The 14,870-nt window shown below is 43.7% G+C and overlaps 1 protein-coding gene across 3 annotated transcripts; it reads left to right on the top strand.

The window, feature by feature from the left end:
* The first annotated feature begins 455 nt into the window (after positions 1–455).
* On the top strand, positions 456–14,289 carry oga (O-GlcNAcase). 3 transcript variants are annotated; one of them, XM_086121898.1, is made up of 19 exons: positions 456–945; positions 1,314–1,365; positions 1,443–1,540; positions 1,657–1,787; positions 2,908–3,079; positions 3,163–3,261; positions 3,342–3,626; positions 3,708–3,866; positions 3,949–4,133; positions 4,419–4,667; positions 4,787–4,990; positions 5,194–5,368; positions 7,821–7,874; positions 9,113–9,198; positions 10,271–10,375; positions 10,506–10,597; positions 11,324–11,516; positions 11,594–11,753; positions 12,304–14,289. In XM_086121898.1, exons 1-19 carry the CDS (start codon positions 777–779, stop codon positions 12,438–12,440), a joined length of 2,805 nt encoding a protein of 934 aa, XP_085978024.1. In that variant the 5' UTR covers positions 456–776; the 3' UTR covers positions 12,441–14,289. The 3 variants fall into 3 exon arrangements, with proteins under 3 accessions (XP_085978024.1, XP_085978023.1, XP_085978025.1); XM_086121899.1 differs by lacking the exon at positions 7,821–7,874 and having other exon boundaries at positions 457–945; XM_086121897.1 differs by lacking the exon at positions 7,821–7,874 and having other exon boundaries at positions 3,342–3,866.
* The last annotated feature ends 581 nt before the right edge of the window (positions 14,290–14,870 follow it).

Genomic DNA, 14,870 nt, shown 5'->3' on the forward strand with positions numbered 1-14,870 from the left:
TGACGGTATGTACTGAACGAAAAACTGCAAACTGAGTACAAGATGTTTGTTCAGTTGGGAGGAGGGGAAAAACGTTCCATTTTCAAACATTGGCTCTCGGCTACATTCCTAATATGGGCCGAAGAACCAAAGATAATAAATACGCTTAAGATGAAGTACGCAACGGCGAATATAATAAAGCCGGGCCGTTATGATCATTCGTTATCACGGTCAAGTATCCACATTAATGTCCACAATAAAATGTTAATCTGTGTCTAAATCCGAAGTATTTTTACGGCATATATTTCTTAATTGTCCATACTAAGTAAAATTAGATGCGAAATTTGTCCGTTTGTGTCTTGGTTTTCTACCTTGGCTAATATGGATGTGAACTATCTTGAAGGTGGAAGGGCATTTGTGCTATTGGTCGGTCAGGTCTGGTTTTGACTGGTTTAAACTAGTCGAGTGAACATGCGCACTGGGTGTAAACAGGAAGAATTGTTGGGGGGAAAAACGGCAAATCCACCAGAGTCGAGCGAACGCGCGGATTACACACAAAATGTATTGTGGTTCATTTTATATTAACATTAAGAATTTGTTTTGTCCAGTCTGAATAAGATTGCGATTAAATTATTTGCGAAACAGGTACGGCTATTCGACTGTTCCTGGAAGGCACTGTTAAACCCAGCAACGCCAGACCTGCCGTCTGACGCGATTGGCTTGCTCGGCATTCCGTGAAAAAAGCAGCGCTTTTCCTGGGTTGTTTTTATTCGTTTCCGAGGATTTTCTACCATAAAATGGTCCAAAAAGAAAAGACGCTGGAGAGGACACCGGTGGAATCCGAACCGAACCCCAGCCCAGTCTCGGGAGAGGCTTGTGCCGCTGGTCCCGGCCTGTTGGAAGAGTCCGGCGGAATCAGTGTGGAAACGACGGGCCACCGAAAATTCATCAGTGGAGTGGTAGAAGGTACTTTGTGTGAATTGCAGTCGTGCAATAAATAGGTCAATCGACTTCTATACTGAACACGCGTTTCATCGTATAGCGTGTCTGAGAAAATGTTTCTATTTATGTCGTTGAACAGCACCCAGCAGTCTTATCAATCACCATTACCCATTTCCAGGTTGTCTTGTCATTTCTTTTGGCTCGGTCGTTGTTCTTCCCTACACATGTTCACTGGATTTAAAAAAAAAAAGAATGACCATTCTTTGGTCGCATGTCAGGTGTCCATGTGTTTAGCAAACGATTGAAAAGCAGACTAACACCAGGGGTGAAGAAAGCCACTTGTTATATTAGCAGCACTGCATGAAAAGTGATTGTATGGTTTGTTGTTGCAGGTTTTTATGGACGGCCGTGGACAATGGAACAGAGGAAAGAGTTGTTTCGGAGGTAGAAATATGTCATCCTGCCTACTCTAATCATGTTTGTGCATTCATTCTAATTGTTGCCATCACTATGTTTCACAGACAACAGAAATGGGGACTGAATACGTACCTTTATGCCCCGAAAGATGACTACAAACACAGAATGTTCTGGAGGGAGTTGTACTCAGTAGAGGAAGCAGGTGACTTTTGAGAACAGATGAGGAAATGATTTATACTTGTTACTTAAGTGTACATGACACATGGCCATCTGTATTAAGTGTTTTCTTTTTTTTTCTTTCCTCCAATTAACTCCCAGAACAACTTATGACGCTAATTGGAGCAGCCAAAGAGTATGGCATTGAGTTCATCTATGCCATTTCTCCCGGACTTGACATCACTTTCTCCAATCAGAAAGAGGTCACAGCACTCAAGAGGAAACTGGACCAGGTATTGCAATATTTTTTGACAAAAACAATCCAAGGTTTCTGTTAAAAACAATACAAGCACTCCTTATGAACAAGATATTAAAATTTGCCTCACTCTTGCACTTTACACACCATTTTTTGGGCATCCAAGTGTAAGTGGTGACCATCCCATTCATCCTGTATATACTGCTGCAGTTCAAAATCGAAACAGTGTGGCAGGTCCTATGGCAGCCTGCAAGCTGGGCATTTGCTGTTGCGACACTCAAATTCAAATATGTTTCATTTGGGCCCGGCGCTGCTTTGAACGCACACACAGACGACACATCCTATCGGAGAGTTTGTGATGTTGTGATTTCTGGGTGACAGCAGCAAGAGATTTTGGTGAAGTTGTACAGTAAAAGATGTGGAGGAAATCGATGTGGTGACCCAGTTTGCTGTGCTTTTTGGACACAAGACAAATGACGTAGTGTGACAGGGTAAAAAAAAAAGGCACAGTGATGGACTGAGATCTCTGTCGTCTGGATGTACTGGATAGAAACGTGTGACTTAAGCATCGTCATCAATAAAAACTACATTAAAATCAACATTCGCCGCAACTGCACCTCTATTGCTTCTCCTCTTTGTAAGCAAAGTCAGGGATTGCTGATGTAACTGTTTAACATCCAAACCAGTGGGAAAAGACAAGACTACTACCTGTTCAGTAGCTTAGCAACCAGTGCCAAATATGGACACACTTGGGCCGGGCTTTTAGAACACCGGATGATCTCTTACGGCACACTAATGTGCCGCAAAACAGTTGTTTGGGGTCATTGCGCTAATGTAATGGGCTGAAACTCAACACGCAAATGTGACAGGCTTACGGCTGCAGGAAGTTAATGTTGTAGTTGACAGCTTCACTTGGAACTACTTCTTGTCAGACAGTGCAAATAGAAGGGCTCAAATACACAGGAGAGCCAAATCAAGGTTACATAAGTAACCACAAAGTTACTCTTAATGCTGCTTGAGATGTAGTCTTGTGAGGTTTATTTAAGACATTCTTTTCCTGAACGTGGGTGGCGTTTGGTCAAACTACACTTTCTAGGCATTTGAGATCCCACTTTATTGCCGCATGTTATTAACAAGCTCTTATCTCTGTTAATAAGGTGACACACTTTGGTTGCAAGTCATTTGCCTTACTTTTTGACGACATCGACCACAACATGTGCCCTGCCGACAAGGAGGTGTTCAGCTCTTTTGCGCACGCTCAGGTGTCCATCACGAATGAAATCTACCAGTATCTTGGAGAGCCTGAAATCTTCTTGTTCTGTCCCACAGGTATAATTTTAACGATCTGCAATTTCATGCTAATCTCTTTTAGCCTCATTATTGATTTGCTTGATCAATGTCCTTATTTGCAGAGTACTGTGGAACCTTCTGCTACCCGAATGTCTCTCAGTCTCCCTACCTTCACACAGTTGGAGAGAAGCTGTTGCCTGGCATCGATATTCTCTGGACAGGCATGTGTGACACACTTTCTGGCAAGAATTATTCCTACTGATTTTTGAAGCTGACGCTCACAAGGCTTGTCTCCTCACAGGACCCAAAGTGGTGTCCAAAGACATCACAGTGGAGTCGATAGAAGAAGTATCTAAGATTTTAAGAAGAGCCCCTGTGATCTGGGACAACATTCACGCCAATGACTACGACCAGAAGAGGCTCTTCTTGGGTCCTTACAAGGGCCGCTCCACAGAACTCATCCCTAGACTGAAGGGCGTCCTCACCAACCCCAACTGCGAGTTTGAGTCCAACTTCGTTGCTATCCACACTCTGGCCACCTGGTATAAGTCGAACATGAACGGGGTCCGCAAGGATGTGGTCATGAGTACGTCAGATCCATTTCAGAAAATGTCTGCTTTACAATGGACCGTTGTTAAAGTGTTACAATCCTCTTGGTCCTTATCAGCTGACGGCGAGGACAGCACAGTTTCCATCCAGATTAAGTTGGAGAATGAGGGGAGTGATGAAGAACTGGAGACAGACATGTTGTACAGCCCCCAGCTTGCTCTGAAACTGGCTCTCACCGAGTGGCTTGGAGACTTTGTTGTGCCTCATCAATACAATAGTAAGAAAACTGGTCGAACATTTGCTTCCCTTCCTGGTCTACCGTAGTGCCATAACCAACATGGTTTCATTATCCCCCCTAGGCCGACAGGTGCCCCAGAGCGGTGCCAAAAGTGCAGTCATCGACGTGTCCTCCATGGCCCCTCCCACACTTTGCTCAGATACCACGGTGACAACTGTGTTCCAGCAGCCTATCATGTCTCCGGCCATGCCGCCTCAATTACTGGAACCTCACCTCATGGCAAAAACACCGGAGCAGGAAGAGGAGGTAGTGCTTTGATTCTGCTTCAAAAAAAACAATACTACTATACTCCCTCAAAAAGTAGCCTCCGCTCTAGAAGCCTCACCCATATTAGTTTACTGGGTGCCTTGTCCACTTGAATAAATAATTGCCTCAGGTCAAATACCTGTGTTGAGTGCTTTTCGGGAGTGGGCAGTAGCTCCAGTTGAGTAAATAAATGCATCCATCCACCACTATATGAGGAAGTATAGTATCTAAATAAAAAGTGTCTTTTGTTTTTTGGGGACTGATGCTAATATTCTGTCCATGGAGGTGGAGAAGAAGGATTCTGACGAGGAGCCCATGGAGATGGTGGTGGAGAAGCAGGAGGAGCCGGATGTAGAGGCGAGCACAGAGCCGAAACCTGAGGGCCGAGTCTTGGCTGACAAGATGGCGGAAGATCTGAAGCCCATGGATACAGACAAGGAGAGCTTGGCAGAGTCCAAGTCTTCTGAAGAGTCCATACAGGAGGATCCTGGGAGCGATATTGCACCCATGCAGACTGACGATCAACTCAAACAGGTGCCACAGACAGGTTTTGAGCACTTCACAATCCTTATTATATATATTGCTTATTGTATACATTGATGTGCTCCCCTCTTATCCTAAAAAGTTTCTGACCCTTGCTTTGTTCCCCACAGGATGTATTTGCGCCAGGTCCCAATGAGAAGCCGCTGTTCGCCGTGGAGCCGCTCTCCATTGAGGACCTGTGCCTCCTAGCGGAACTCTTCTACCTGCCTTACGAGCATGGCCCCAAGGCCATGCAGATGTTGAAAGAGTTCAACTGGCTGAGAGCCAACAGCAGCGTTGTCAGCGTCAACCGCAAGATGAAAGAAGACGAGAAGGTTGGTAATTTCTTTGGAAATGTGTCAGTTTGTTGAACCCCAAAGTGAAAAGAAGTTGCTGGTGCTGTGAAACAAAATGGTGGATATGTGCTACCCGTAATGTCCATCGGGTGGTGTAGCATCAACTAGAGATGAAGTGGACTTAGACCACAAAGCCTTCAATTTTGAATTTTGGCATGAATTGGAGCTATTTTGTTCTGCAGGTTGCAGAATGGCAGTTGAGAGCAGAGAAGTTTGAGGACATGTGCTGCTCGGTCATTCAGATGTTCACACGTCTGTCCAATTCGGCCAACCGCACTATCCTGTATGACCTCTACCCTTACATCTGGGACATCAAGAGCATCATTTCCATGGTCAAGTCCTTTGTCCAGTGGCTAGGTGTGTATAAGTGGAACCACACTGGTCTTTTGTTTCAAGCAACTGGATTAACTTGGTCATCAAACCTCAGCAGGCATATTTGCATCATTCATTCATATACATCAAAGGGCTGTGGCTTATTCTCAGTCCGCTTCACGGATCGCATTGTTCATGAACCAAAAAAGTAACTAAAGAACATGGCCACCCTGAATACAGGATGTATGGCCCTTCTCATTTTTAATTTTTAGTATTTTCAAGCTAATTTAAGATTCAGCGCAAAAGCAGTTTCTCATTTTATGCATACACAGTTACTTTTTTTCTTTAAATCTGACTAAATGCTGGTTGTGCCCTAGCATATCCCTGATGTACTGAACAAATCCAAATCAAATCTCAGTGGCAAATGACCCTATCAAGGGTAACTGCTGCTTGCTGTGTATCCAGTATCGTCACGACTGCACTCCCACACGGAGCCACTCACTTCCATCTCTGCCTGTGGGGATGGGCACCTGTGGGGCATCCCCTTCCTCCACGCCCTAGCGCGCATGCGAGCTTGGACAGCAAGTTGATTCACTGAATATGGAAGGCCATTCTGGTGCATAAAAAAGGTCATTTCAAAAATTCTGCTTCAAAGAGGAGACTTGTAATGAGGCTAATTTGTTACTTAAAAGTCTGGAACAGGGTGAATTCCATCCTTTTGCCCCACCACCTCTACCAAAATGCTATATTTCCTCAGTGGCATTTGTTTACCTAATCGTATAGATTTCAAGACCTCTTAAGGGGCAAAACATTTATTGGGGCGACTTATTTGTGTAAACATATTTTTACAAGTATTTATTATGAATATCAATACAAATTCTTATATAATTAGATATTGTTTTCTAATGAATAATGATGTTCAATTAAAATATGTTGCCTCATAATACCGTGTCATAATAAATATACTGTATACAATCGTATATGTATATATCGTATATAATATATGTATCGTTGCAGCTTCTGTCGCTGACCGTTTCTTTAAACTGATGGCTTTAGTTTTACAGATTGCCTTATCGGCTGTGTGGGACAGTGTTTTGGTAAAGATATCCACCGCTACACGTCATTCATCATAGTGAAAAAAAAGGGCAACATGGAGACTGACCAATTGTATTAATTTATGAAAGAATGTGAGCTTCACCATATTGCATAGGTGTCAAACTCAGGTCCTGGAGGGCCGCTGTCCTGCATGTTTTCCAAGTCTCCCTGTTGTAACACACCTGATTCAAATGAACAGGTTCAATGTCAGGCTTGCGCAGAGCTTGCTGATGATCTGATGATTTGAATCAGGTGGGTTGCAACAAGGAGACTTGGAAAACACGCAGGACAGCGGCCCTCCAGGACCTGAGTTTGACACCTATGCCATATTGATTGGTAGAAAAAAATGCATCAGAAGTGCACTTATAGGTGTGCGTGTAGTGAAGACTCTGTTACTTCCACCAACAGTTCAAGCTAAATTTAGCCCTAACCTGACATTCTAAGCTTGTCTCTCAGTCGAGATGCGTGACTTACCAAGCTACCTCGACACCAATTACGACATTATGTTCCTGTTTAGACGGGGCTTGGGCGACATCTTAGACCAGGCATGTCCAGCTCCGGTCCTGGAGGGCAACTGTCCTGCCTGTTTTCCATCTCTCTGGGCTGCAACACACCTGATTCAGATGATAAGCTCATCAGCCAGCTCTGAAGCAGGATTAGAACAATCCTGATTATTTGAATCAGGTGTGTTGCTCCTGGGAAAGCTGGAAAACAGACAGGACAGCGGCCCTTGAGGACCGACTTTGGACACCCCTGCCTTAGACCATATCAGAAAGAGCACAAAACCGGCACTCGTGAGTTTTTCAGCAGTTGGCTCGGGATAGGTTACTCAGAAAAATACATTTGAATTTGTGAACCGCGAACATGCAGATGATGACTAAATTTATGGTACAGCGTTTATTTATTCAAATGGGCAACACCCCCAGTGATTCATCAAAGCAAAGCATCTATAAGGGTTGAGGCCACTGTTGAAGGAAATACAATATTTTGTCTACATGTAACTAACTACTGGTATGTCAGATGGTCCACCTTGTTTCAGTTGATTAACAACGATTGGCTTGAACATGAATGTGTGTCGTCAGTGGACTGAAGCACCAGCATGGCCTGGCGGTTACTCCGTGTAACCCAGTTTCATTTACAGGTTTCTGTCCTAAATGGTAAAGCTGAGGACTCCAGTACACAGCAGGCAGCAAACCCACCCTAGCAAAACCACAATTTGAAGGCTGAGTGCCGCATTGTCATGTGCACAATTGACTCCCCATCTCGTCAACATGCTGCAAGCTGTGCAGCCGGCACTTAGTCGCCTTGTTTTGTTTTGTTTTGTTTTTTTGTTTTTTTTTTTGGTACCGAGTGCCACTATTAATAATGATCTTCTACTGTTTTCTCCCTTCACTATGTACAGATGGAAGAATCCACAGTACAAGTTTCTACTGCTATTGGATCGACAATGGCCGATGTATGTGCAGTGCAGGCGAAACGGATTCATGCCTTTTTCTTGAATGCGACTGATAATTATGATAGATTAATTGGAGGAAAGGAGGCTGTCCCACCCCCGGAGGAAGTCACATTTTTGCGCAGCGATTTTGAACTTTGAGTGTTAAATGTTCTCTTTTTTTCTGGCAGCTTCTCTAACTTGTGCTTTTCTTTTGGGTTTGTTTCTGTCAGTAGGCTTGTAGAAGTGGCTCAGACCAGCCAGATGCACCTACTCAAGGGAATTTACCCTTTGCTTCCAAAGTTAACCCTCGTGCTTGATCCTACCCTTCTGTCTATGTAGTTCTGATCGTTATGCTTGTCAGATTGGACTCTGCTAAGGCTGCATGATGTCTTTAATTTTATTGTGTGGGTGAAAGCAGTAAGAGATGCTTTTTCTCCATTCTGGGTCATTCGATAGTATTAAGTTGAAGCAATTTCAGCGTTCCTCCCCGTGGGTGCATCCGCTTGCTGTGTCAGAAGTGCTTCATGATACTTTTTGTTAAGCCGTTCTCGGGTTCACGCAGTTGCGTTCCACTTGTCTGCTCATGCAACAGAGCCTCTCTTCAAACTGCTCACAAACATTGGAGCAGGGTCTTCGCGGTTCCTGGTTTTTTTAACACGCTGTCGCCATATTATAGTTCATAATCTGGTCTGCCCCTTTAGTTTTATTGTTTTGGGATGGTAAGCAGACAGGACCGGTCGGTGTGTTGTAGGGCCTCAGGGGTCGGCGTGGTTTGATGAGTCGCGCTCCCCACTCATGTGACAAGGCAGATGAGTTGAGAAGAGAATGTGACTTCACACCGGGTGCTGAGATCCGCGGGGGCGACGGCAGCTGAAGCTTACATACAATACACTATGCTGCTTAGTCGACAGTCTCGTGGCAAGGAAATTCAGCTTTATATAAATTTGGGGGAGCGTGCGAGATGTATTCCACGTCATTCACGTTGTCTAGGCCTGCACGATGTTTCCACTTTGCTGCCTTGGAGTTGAGGCTGCTCGTATCGTAGTCACGTAAGCTTTAGTTGCTTGAGCCCCCTTTCAGCCTAAAAGAATCCAAAAGAGGCGCTATCGTTTATTTTCAATGCTTGAATTCCGATTGAATTGTGCTTTTAGAAACAGATAACCGCCCTTCCTTCCTCTCCGCAATCCCCCCCCCCCCCCCCCTGTGTGCGAGAGCCCCATGCTTTGGTAACACTCTCCGCTTGGCTCTGCTCCTAACAGGGTGTCGTAGTCAATCCTCAGCACAATTCCCTAAAGGAGACCAAGAACCGTGGGCCTTTAGGGGAGGTCTAGCAGGAGAGTTCCAGGTATCTAATGCACTGAATTTGCCGCAATCAAATGGAAAACAAAAAGTGTTGTAAGCAGACAATGGTCAATGTGTGCCGGTATGAAGGGATTTGGTATGTCAAGGTGAGCTGATTGTTAAACAGTGTGGAAGTCAACCCCCTTCACTTCTCCTGAGGTTTTTTTTCGGAGAGGGGTTGGCAGCGGGTGGTTAATTCATTGCCTTGACAGTCACTTTAAACTTGCTCCTGCAAGGTGAGCTTACAGTCCAAACTTTTATCCATTTGGATTTCTTTCAGCAACTGCCCAAGGAGATGCTGCCCTTCCCTTAGCGCAGGCGGCGCATGCAAGCACAGCAAGCGTTTTTACTTTTCTTTTCATGACATCTCATTTCTTTGCAGGAAGCGCACAAATTCCCACGCCAGTTCTTTGCGAGCGCCCGCGCAAGCATCGCAGCGCAAGCGAGTTCGCGTGCACACTTGCAATGGGGGAGAAAACTCCAGGATAAAACGGAACTGTCCGGGCTAGAGTAACCTCTCCATCTTTGGGAGAGGAATGAAACTTCCAATGGCAACTGACATATAATTGACTGACTCTCCTAGCTCAAATCTGACCTATGTTTTTCCCCCTGGAGTTCTCTTGGCGCAAGCTTCATTATTTTTTTCTCAACAGGAGGGTTGCGCAGCGAAATATTGCGATGCCTTACTCAAGGGAAAGGGAGCATCTCCTTCAGCAAGTAAAACCTTGGTCAGACCAAATACCGCCCTTGTTTTGTTTTGCTGTATATGCAAAGCAAACACAAGTGCGCTTGTTTGTCGCGCTGTGCTCCAAAAGTAACATTGACATTGTGCTGATGTTTGCTCCGGTGGCCCACTGTCAGATCAACAAGGAGTGGATTTTTAAAAAATTTTTTAATCACCATATTTCTATATTTTGATCTATTTTCTTGAGCGCTTGGCTTAATCTTACACGTCCTCTTGGTTTAACAGTGGTTTCATTGTAGCAAATGCATAGCAAGGTGGTTGGCCAAAGCACCAAAGCCTTCCTCACTCTCCCACTCAAGGAAACTGAACCAGTGTCTTTTGACATCCACAGAGATTGTTGCCAATAGATGGGGCAAACGATCTTTTCTACCAGCCTCCGCCCTCACTGCCTACCTCCAAAATCTATTCAATAAGGCCCTACTTTGCCAAAGACGAGGTGAGGTGTTTTTAAATTGTATGAATGCATGCAAAATATATTTTGCTGTTACTTGCATTCCCTGCTGAACATGCCACTTTCACAGGTTTCTCTCCTATTTTAATTGTATTTATTTATTTTTTCATTTCAGGCTTCGGTGTATAAAATTTGTAAAGAAATGTACTATGAAGGAATGGAGGATGCACCTTCCTCAGAGCAGGAATCTGACCTCATCGGTGACAAGTGAGACTCATTTCTATTTGAGACGCACATTACAATTGCTGGATCGAAGAACAGGACCGGAGGCTGGAATCGTCTGCTTGGATTTAAGTGCTAATATCGGAGATTTTGGGTGTACACCGATATAATCCGATGATGTTTTTGGGGCCGATATCGGATCGGGACACACCTAGTTTTGTGCTAACATTGATTGTTTGAAGCATCTCATAATTCCTTCTGGCTTGACTAAGGCCCCAGTTGCAGTTGATGACAAGCAGCCGTAATGCATGCTGCTGCCTTTGTGCTAAAAAGTAGGTGGGGTGTTGTTTTGGTGAGGAGCAGTTACATTTTCATTTTATTCCCCGTCAATTGACGATGACCATCTTTACTTTATTACATGGTATATTGAATACCTTGAAAATGTTTTTGTACCATTCTCCTGATACCTTTGAACATTGAGATCCTTCTGCTGCTACGGAAACTAATCCCAATGTGGCTTGTGCTGCAAGATGAAACCAGAAACATTCCAGGAAAAGCCTGTTCAAATTAATTATTACTTCTGCTGTAAAAGGATTTTAGGAAATAGGTCAAATTATGTCTTTTTTTTTTTTTTTTTTAATCACAAGAGCCTGGTATTTCAGATGAGATCCGTATGTTGATTTTCGAAAACTGCTGTAGAAATCAGTCCAGGATAGCATGCATTTCCATTACCTTGTGACCGTTTTAATGCTTTGACTTGTGTTATGACAGGTTGGTTGGAGGTCTTCTGTCTTTGAGCCCGGACTACGGCTTTGTGCTGGAGGATGATGAAGGCATCTGCGGCTACGCTTTGGGCACGGTGGACGTCAAGCCCTTTATCAAGAAATGCGAGATGAGCTGGATTCCTTTTATGCAAGAGAAGTACCTCAAACCTGATGGTCAAAAGGACCTCACGGAGGCTGAGGTAACTTCTTCTTCTCCCCACTTTGTTGTCATCATGCTTCTGTGACCTTGCTCAGTTTTCTGTCCGTTTCTCCGTAGAAGATGATTTTGAGTTTCCATGAGGAAGAGGAGGGTCTTCCGGAATCGTTCCTGTCCAACTTCCCCTCCCTCATCAAGGTCGACATTCATGCAAAGGTCACTGATCCCAGTGTGGCCAAAAGCATGATGGGATGTCTGTTGTCTTCCCTTAAGGCCAACGGTAGGTGGCAGCCATGATCACTGCTCCAGCCACAGCATATACTACTCTCAAAAAGTTATTGCTTGTGGACTTTTGGACTATTTCTCATGATGAACCAAAAGTGTGCTTTAACCTTTGCCCTATAAGCTTGATTTAATCTTCTCCAAACTGTTTGAATGCCCATGTCCGACTGTTTAGTGTTTCGGCACAACTTTAGGTATTGTCTAACAGGAGTTTGATCGGTGAATCAACCAATGGCTTTTCTGGTTCAGTTACGCTTGGAATTTAAACGTTCTATAATGACATCATGGGACCTAAGCCACACTCACCTGATGAACAGTACGTCGCAATTGCTAGGCATTAACAGGAAGTTCTCAGTGGGAAGTTGCTACTGAGCTCCCAATGTAACAGCTGTCATCAGCAGGTCGCAAAACAGATTTGAAGAGTCACAAAAAGACATAAACGTGAACAAACTGTTGCAAATTTTGCCAGTAATTCTGAGAGATGATTTAGCTTTTTTTTTTTCTTTTTTGATAACATGGCTCCTGTGCCTTTTGTCTGCCGTGTCCAGGCTCCCAGGGTGCTTTCTGCAAGGTTCGCCAGACTGACAAGAGAATGATGGACTTCTATAGTAAGCTGGGATGCTTTGAGGTGGCCAAGATGGAGGGCTTTCCCAAAGATGTCATCATAATGGGGCGAAGCTTATGAGGCAATGTTCAAATGACAGACTGAGCAAGAGAGAGGGCAACCCGCGATTACAGATCCTTCATGAGACACAACTTTCATGATGGTTTAAAAGCTATATGACTGCCTGTGCTCGTAGAGACACCTGTTGTTGGGTTTTTTTATTTTTTATTTTTTAGTCCTGCTCTCTTAGGATGAGCTGATTGCAAGCCAACAAGGCCACGGTGTGATCAGTGGAGATGAGCCAGCATGGAAGAGTGACAGTGCACTTGTCCAATCCGGAGGCCCAACACTCGTACACCTCCAGGAGGAAGGAAATTATGTGTTGTTTTGTTTTTTGCTGCCTTTATTCCTCCAGCGGCCATTACATGCAAATGACCGACACACCTTCGCCTAAAGTCTCTGTACCGTAAACACACACAGAGCTGTGAAATGAGGGTAGCGTGTATATTCGGACACAGTTCCCAATGTCACATTCTCGCTGCTTCATTGTCACGCCACGATTGTTCCACGGATTACTTTTTTTTTTTTTTTTTTTCATACAAGTGGCACTGAGTGGCAACACATGCACAATTTGAATTCACAAGATCATCGGACACCCGAGTGCATCTTTAAGGAGGTCTTTTGAAGCAATAGTGAATTTATGGTCAACGCTGTGCTTTTTTTTTTTTCCAGCCCCTCCTGAACATTTTGCCTTTTGGTTCTTCGCCTTTGAGTGTTTAGCATTCTAACAGACCTCGGTCTTCTGTCACCACCTTCTAAAGCTGATACAAGAAGGCTTAGTTAATTTTGGAAATTATGTCTCAGAAGACCTCTGTTTATGGAAAATGACACATTAGCTTATGTTATGGAATTCTTTTTCCTATGAGGGGCCAATTCACTTTTTATCAAGTCCTCCAAGGGCCATCGTACATTAGTGGCAGAATGCAATGCAACAGAAAACGCAAATGTTTTGGGCGGTTTGTCTGAGGTTCTATTTGTTTCAACAATTGCATAGTAGGCAGGATCCAGAGTTATATGTTTCTCCACCCCTGTTCTTAAGTCTCAAATTTACCATGGGACCAAAAATCTGTAAAATTCCAACCGCCCCCTTTGTTTTAAGAGAAAGAAAATCATGCATGGTGTTTTACATTGGATGACTGCTCAGTTCCTTCCCAACCACTTCATCAGCATCCGGTGTCTACATCAGCAGGTAATCTGGGCAACAGGATATTCATTCTGTGAAATAATTATTTTCCTCTTCGGATTTGGTTCCTTTTTAGCATGAATGTCTTTGCTGCACTGGACCCCTATGATCGCTCCAGTTATTCATCCTGTCACCGAAGTGGCACTTTTTTTTCTATTTCATGTTGAATGTTTTGCCTTCAGATGGGGTTCCCACATTTCTTGTAAAAACCTAAATAGTGAACAATCAAGCACTTTGGTTTAAAAAAAAAAATCTGTTGATCTTAAGGCTGGCAGTCATGGAGGTTATTTCGGATAGCCTCATTTCAAGGCACAGAAAGAAAGACGCATGCGACTTGTCTCTGTGAACGTGAAACTGTAGACGGGTGTTAAACATTAAGTGTTATTATTTTGCATACCTTTACTGAGTCGGTGTCAAGCATTCTGTTTGGCCTGAAGGAAAATATTTTGTTACCTTTGCTGTCCCTTTGCTCAACGGGTACCGGTACTCCTAGGAACTCATTTCAGATATGAACGTAGGATGTACTTCACGCTTATCACATGGTTTTGTCTTCACAGGGACGGGCTGTGACTGAGTGAAAGGGCTGCTCATATTGTATTGTAAATAATGCAAGTTTAGGGGCAGTTTACATGTAAAATTTGTATGTAAGATTAATAAACTTGAAAATAAATAGAACCTTCCAAATGATTATGTTGTGTGTTTCAAAAGTAATGGGTTTAAAAAATGTTTAATTGTAATGTTCCTTTCAATGCAACATTTCACATCAGCACCATGTTTAATGTGTCCAAATTGTTTGACTGTCTCGAGTGGAGTAACGGCGGCCCATTGAGCGACACGACGGTTGTGACTATAAGTATCCACTTCTTGCATTGAGAGCCCCAACCCCCCAAAAAACGGTGTCACTCTGTCCCCGTGGAAATTGTAACCCTGCGAAACAATCCACGTTTTCAATAAATGTACCTCGATCTGATTACGTGTTTTTGTAACTGTAACGGAATACCGTTAGATGTGTAGATTTTTTTTACTATTTCTGAATACGAACGCTGTACATCTATTCCGTTACTCCCCAATATAATATGTATGTATGACGGAAGAACTCAGGACAATAATTTATCACTAAATTATCATAAGCATTATGGTAAAAAACGAGTACAACGTGGTATTTGTTTTGACCTCTACGTTTTTCTCACTCGTATTTGTTGATATTGTTGACACAGAGGGAGGCGCTGGAAACGTGGCGCGGTTGATGACATCACTTTACGCCACAA

The sequence above is a fragment of the Hippocampus guttulatus genome, chromosome 10 (assembly GCF_054856545.1).
Source record: "Hippocampus guttulatus isolate MCC_2025c chromosome 10, RoL_Hgut_1.0, whole genome shotgun sequence".
Lineage (NCBI taxonomy): Eukaryota > Metazoa > Chordata > Actinopteri > Syngnathiformes > Syngnathidae > Hippocampus > Hippocampus guttulatus.

Bases quoted from the DNA above. Each gene is read 5' to 3' on its own strand.
- oga (XM_086121897.1), top strand. From the start codon at position 777: ATGGTCCAAAAAGAAAAGACGCTGGAGAGGACACCGGTGGAATCCGAA. The intron at 5,369-9,112 runs GTGTGTATAAGT...TGCTCCTAACAG, and splicing joins GTCCTTTGTCCAGTGGCTAG to GGTGTCGTAGTCAATCCTCA. The intron at 11,754-12,303 runs GTAGGTGGCAGC...TGCCGTGTCCAG, and splicing joins GTCTTCCCTTAAGGCCAACG to GCTCCCAGGGTGCTTTCTGC.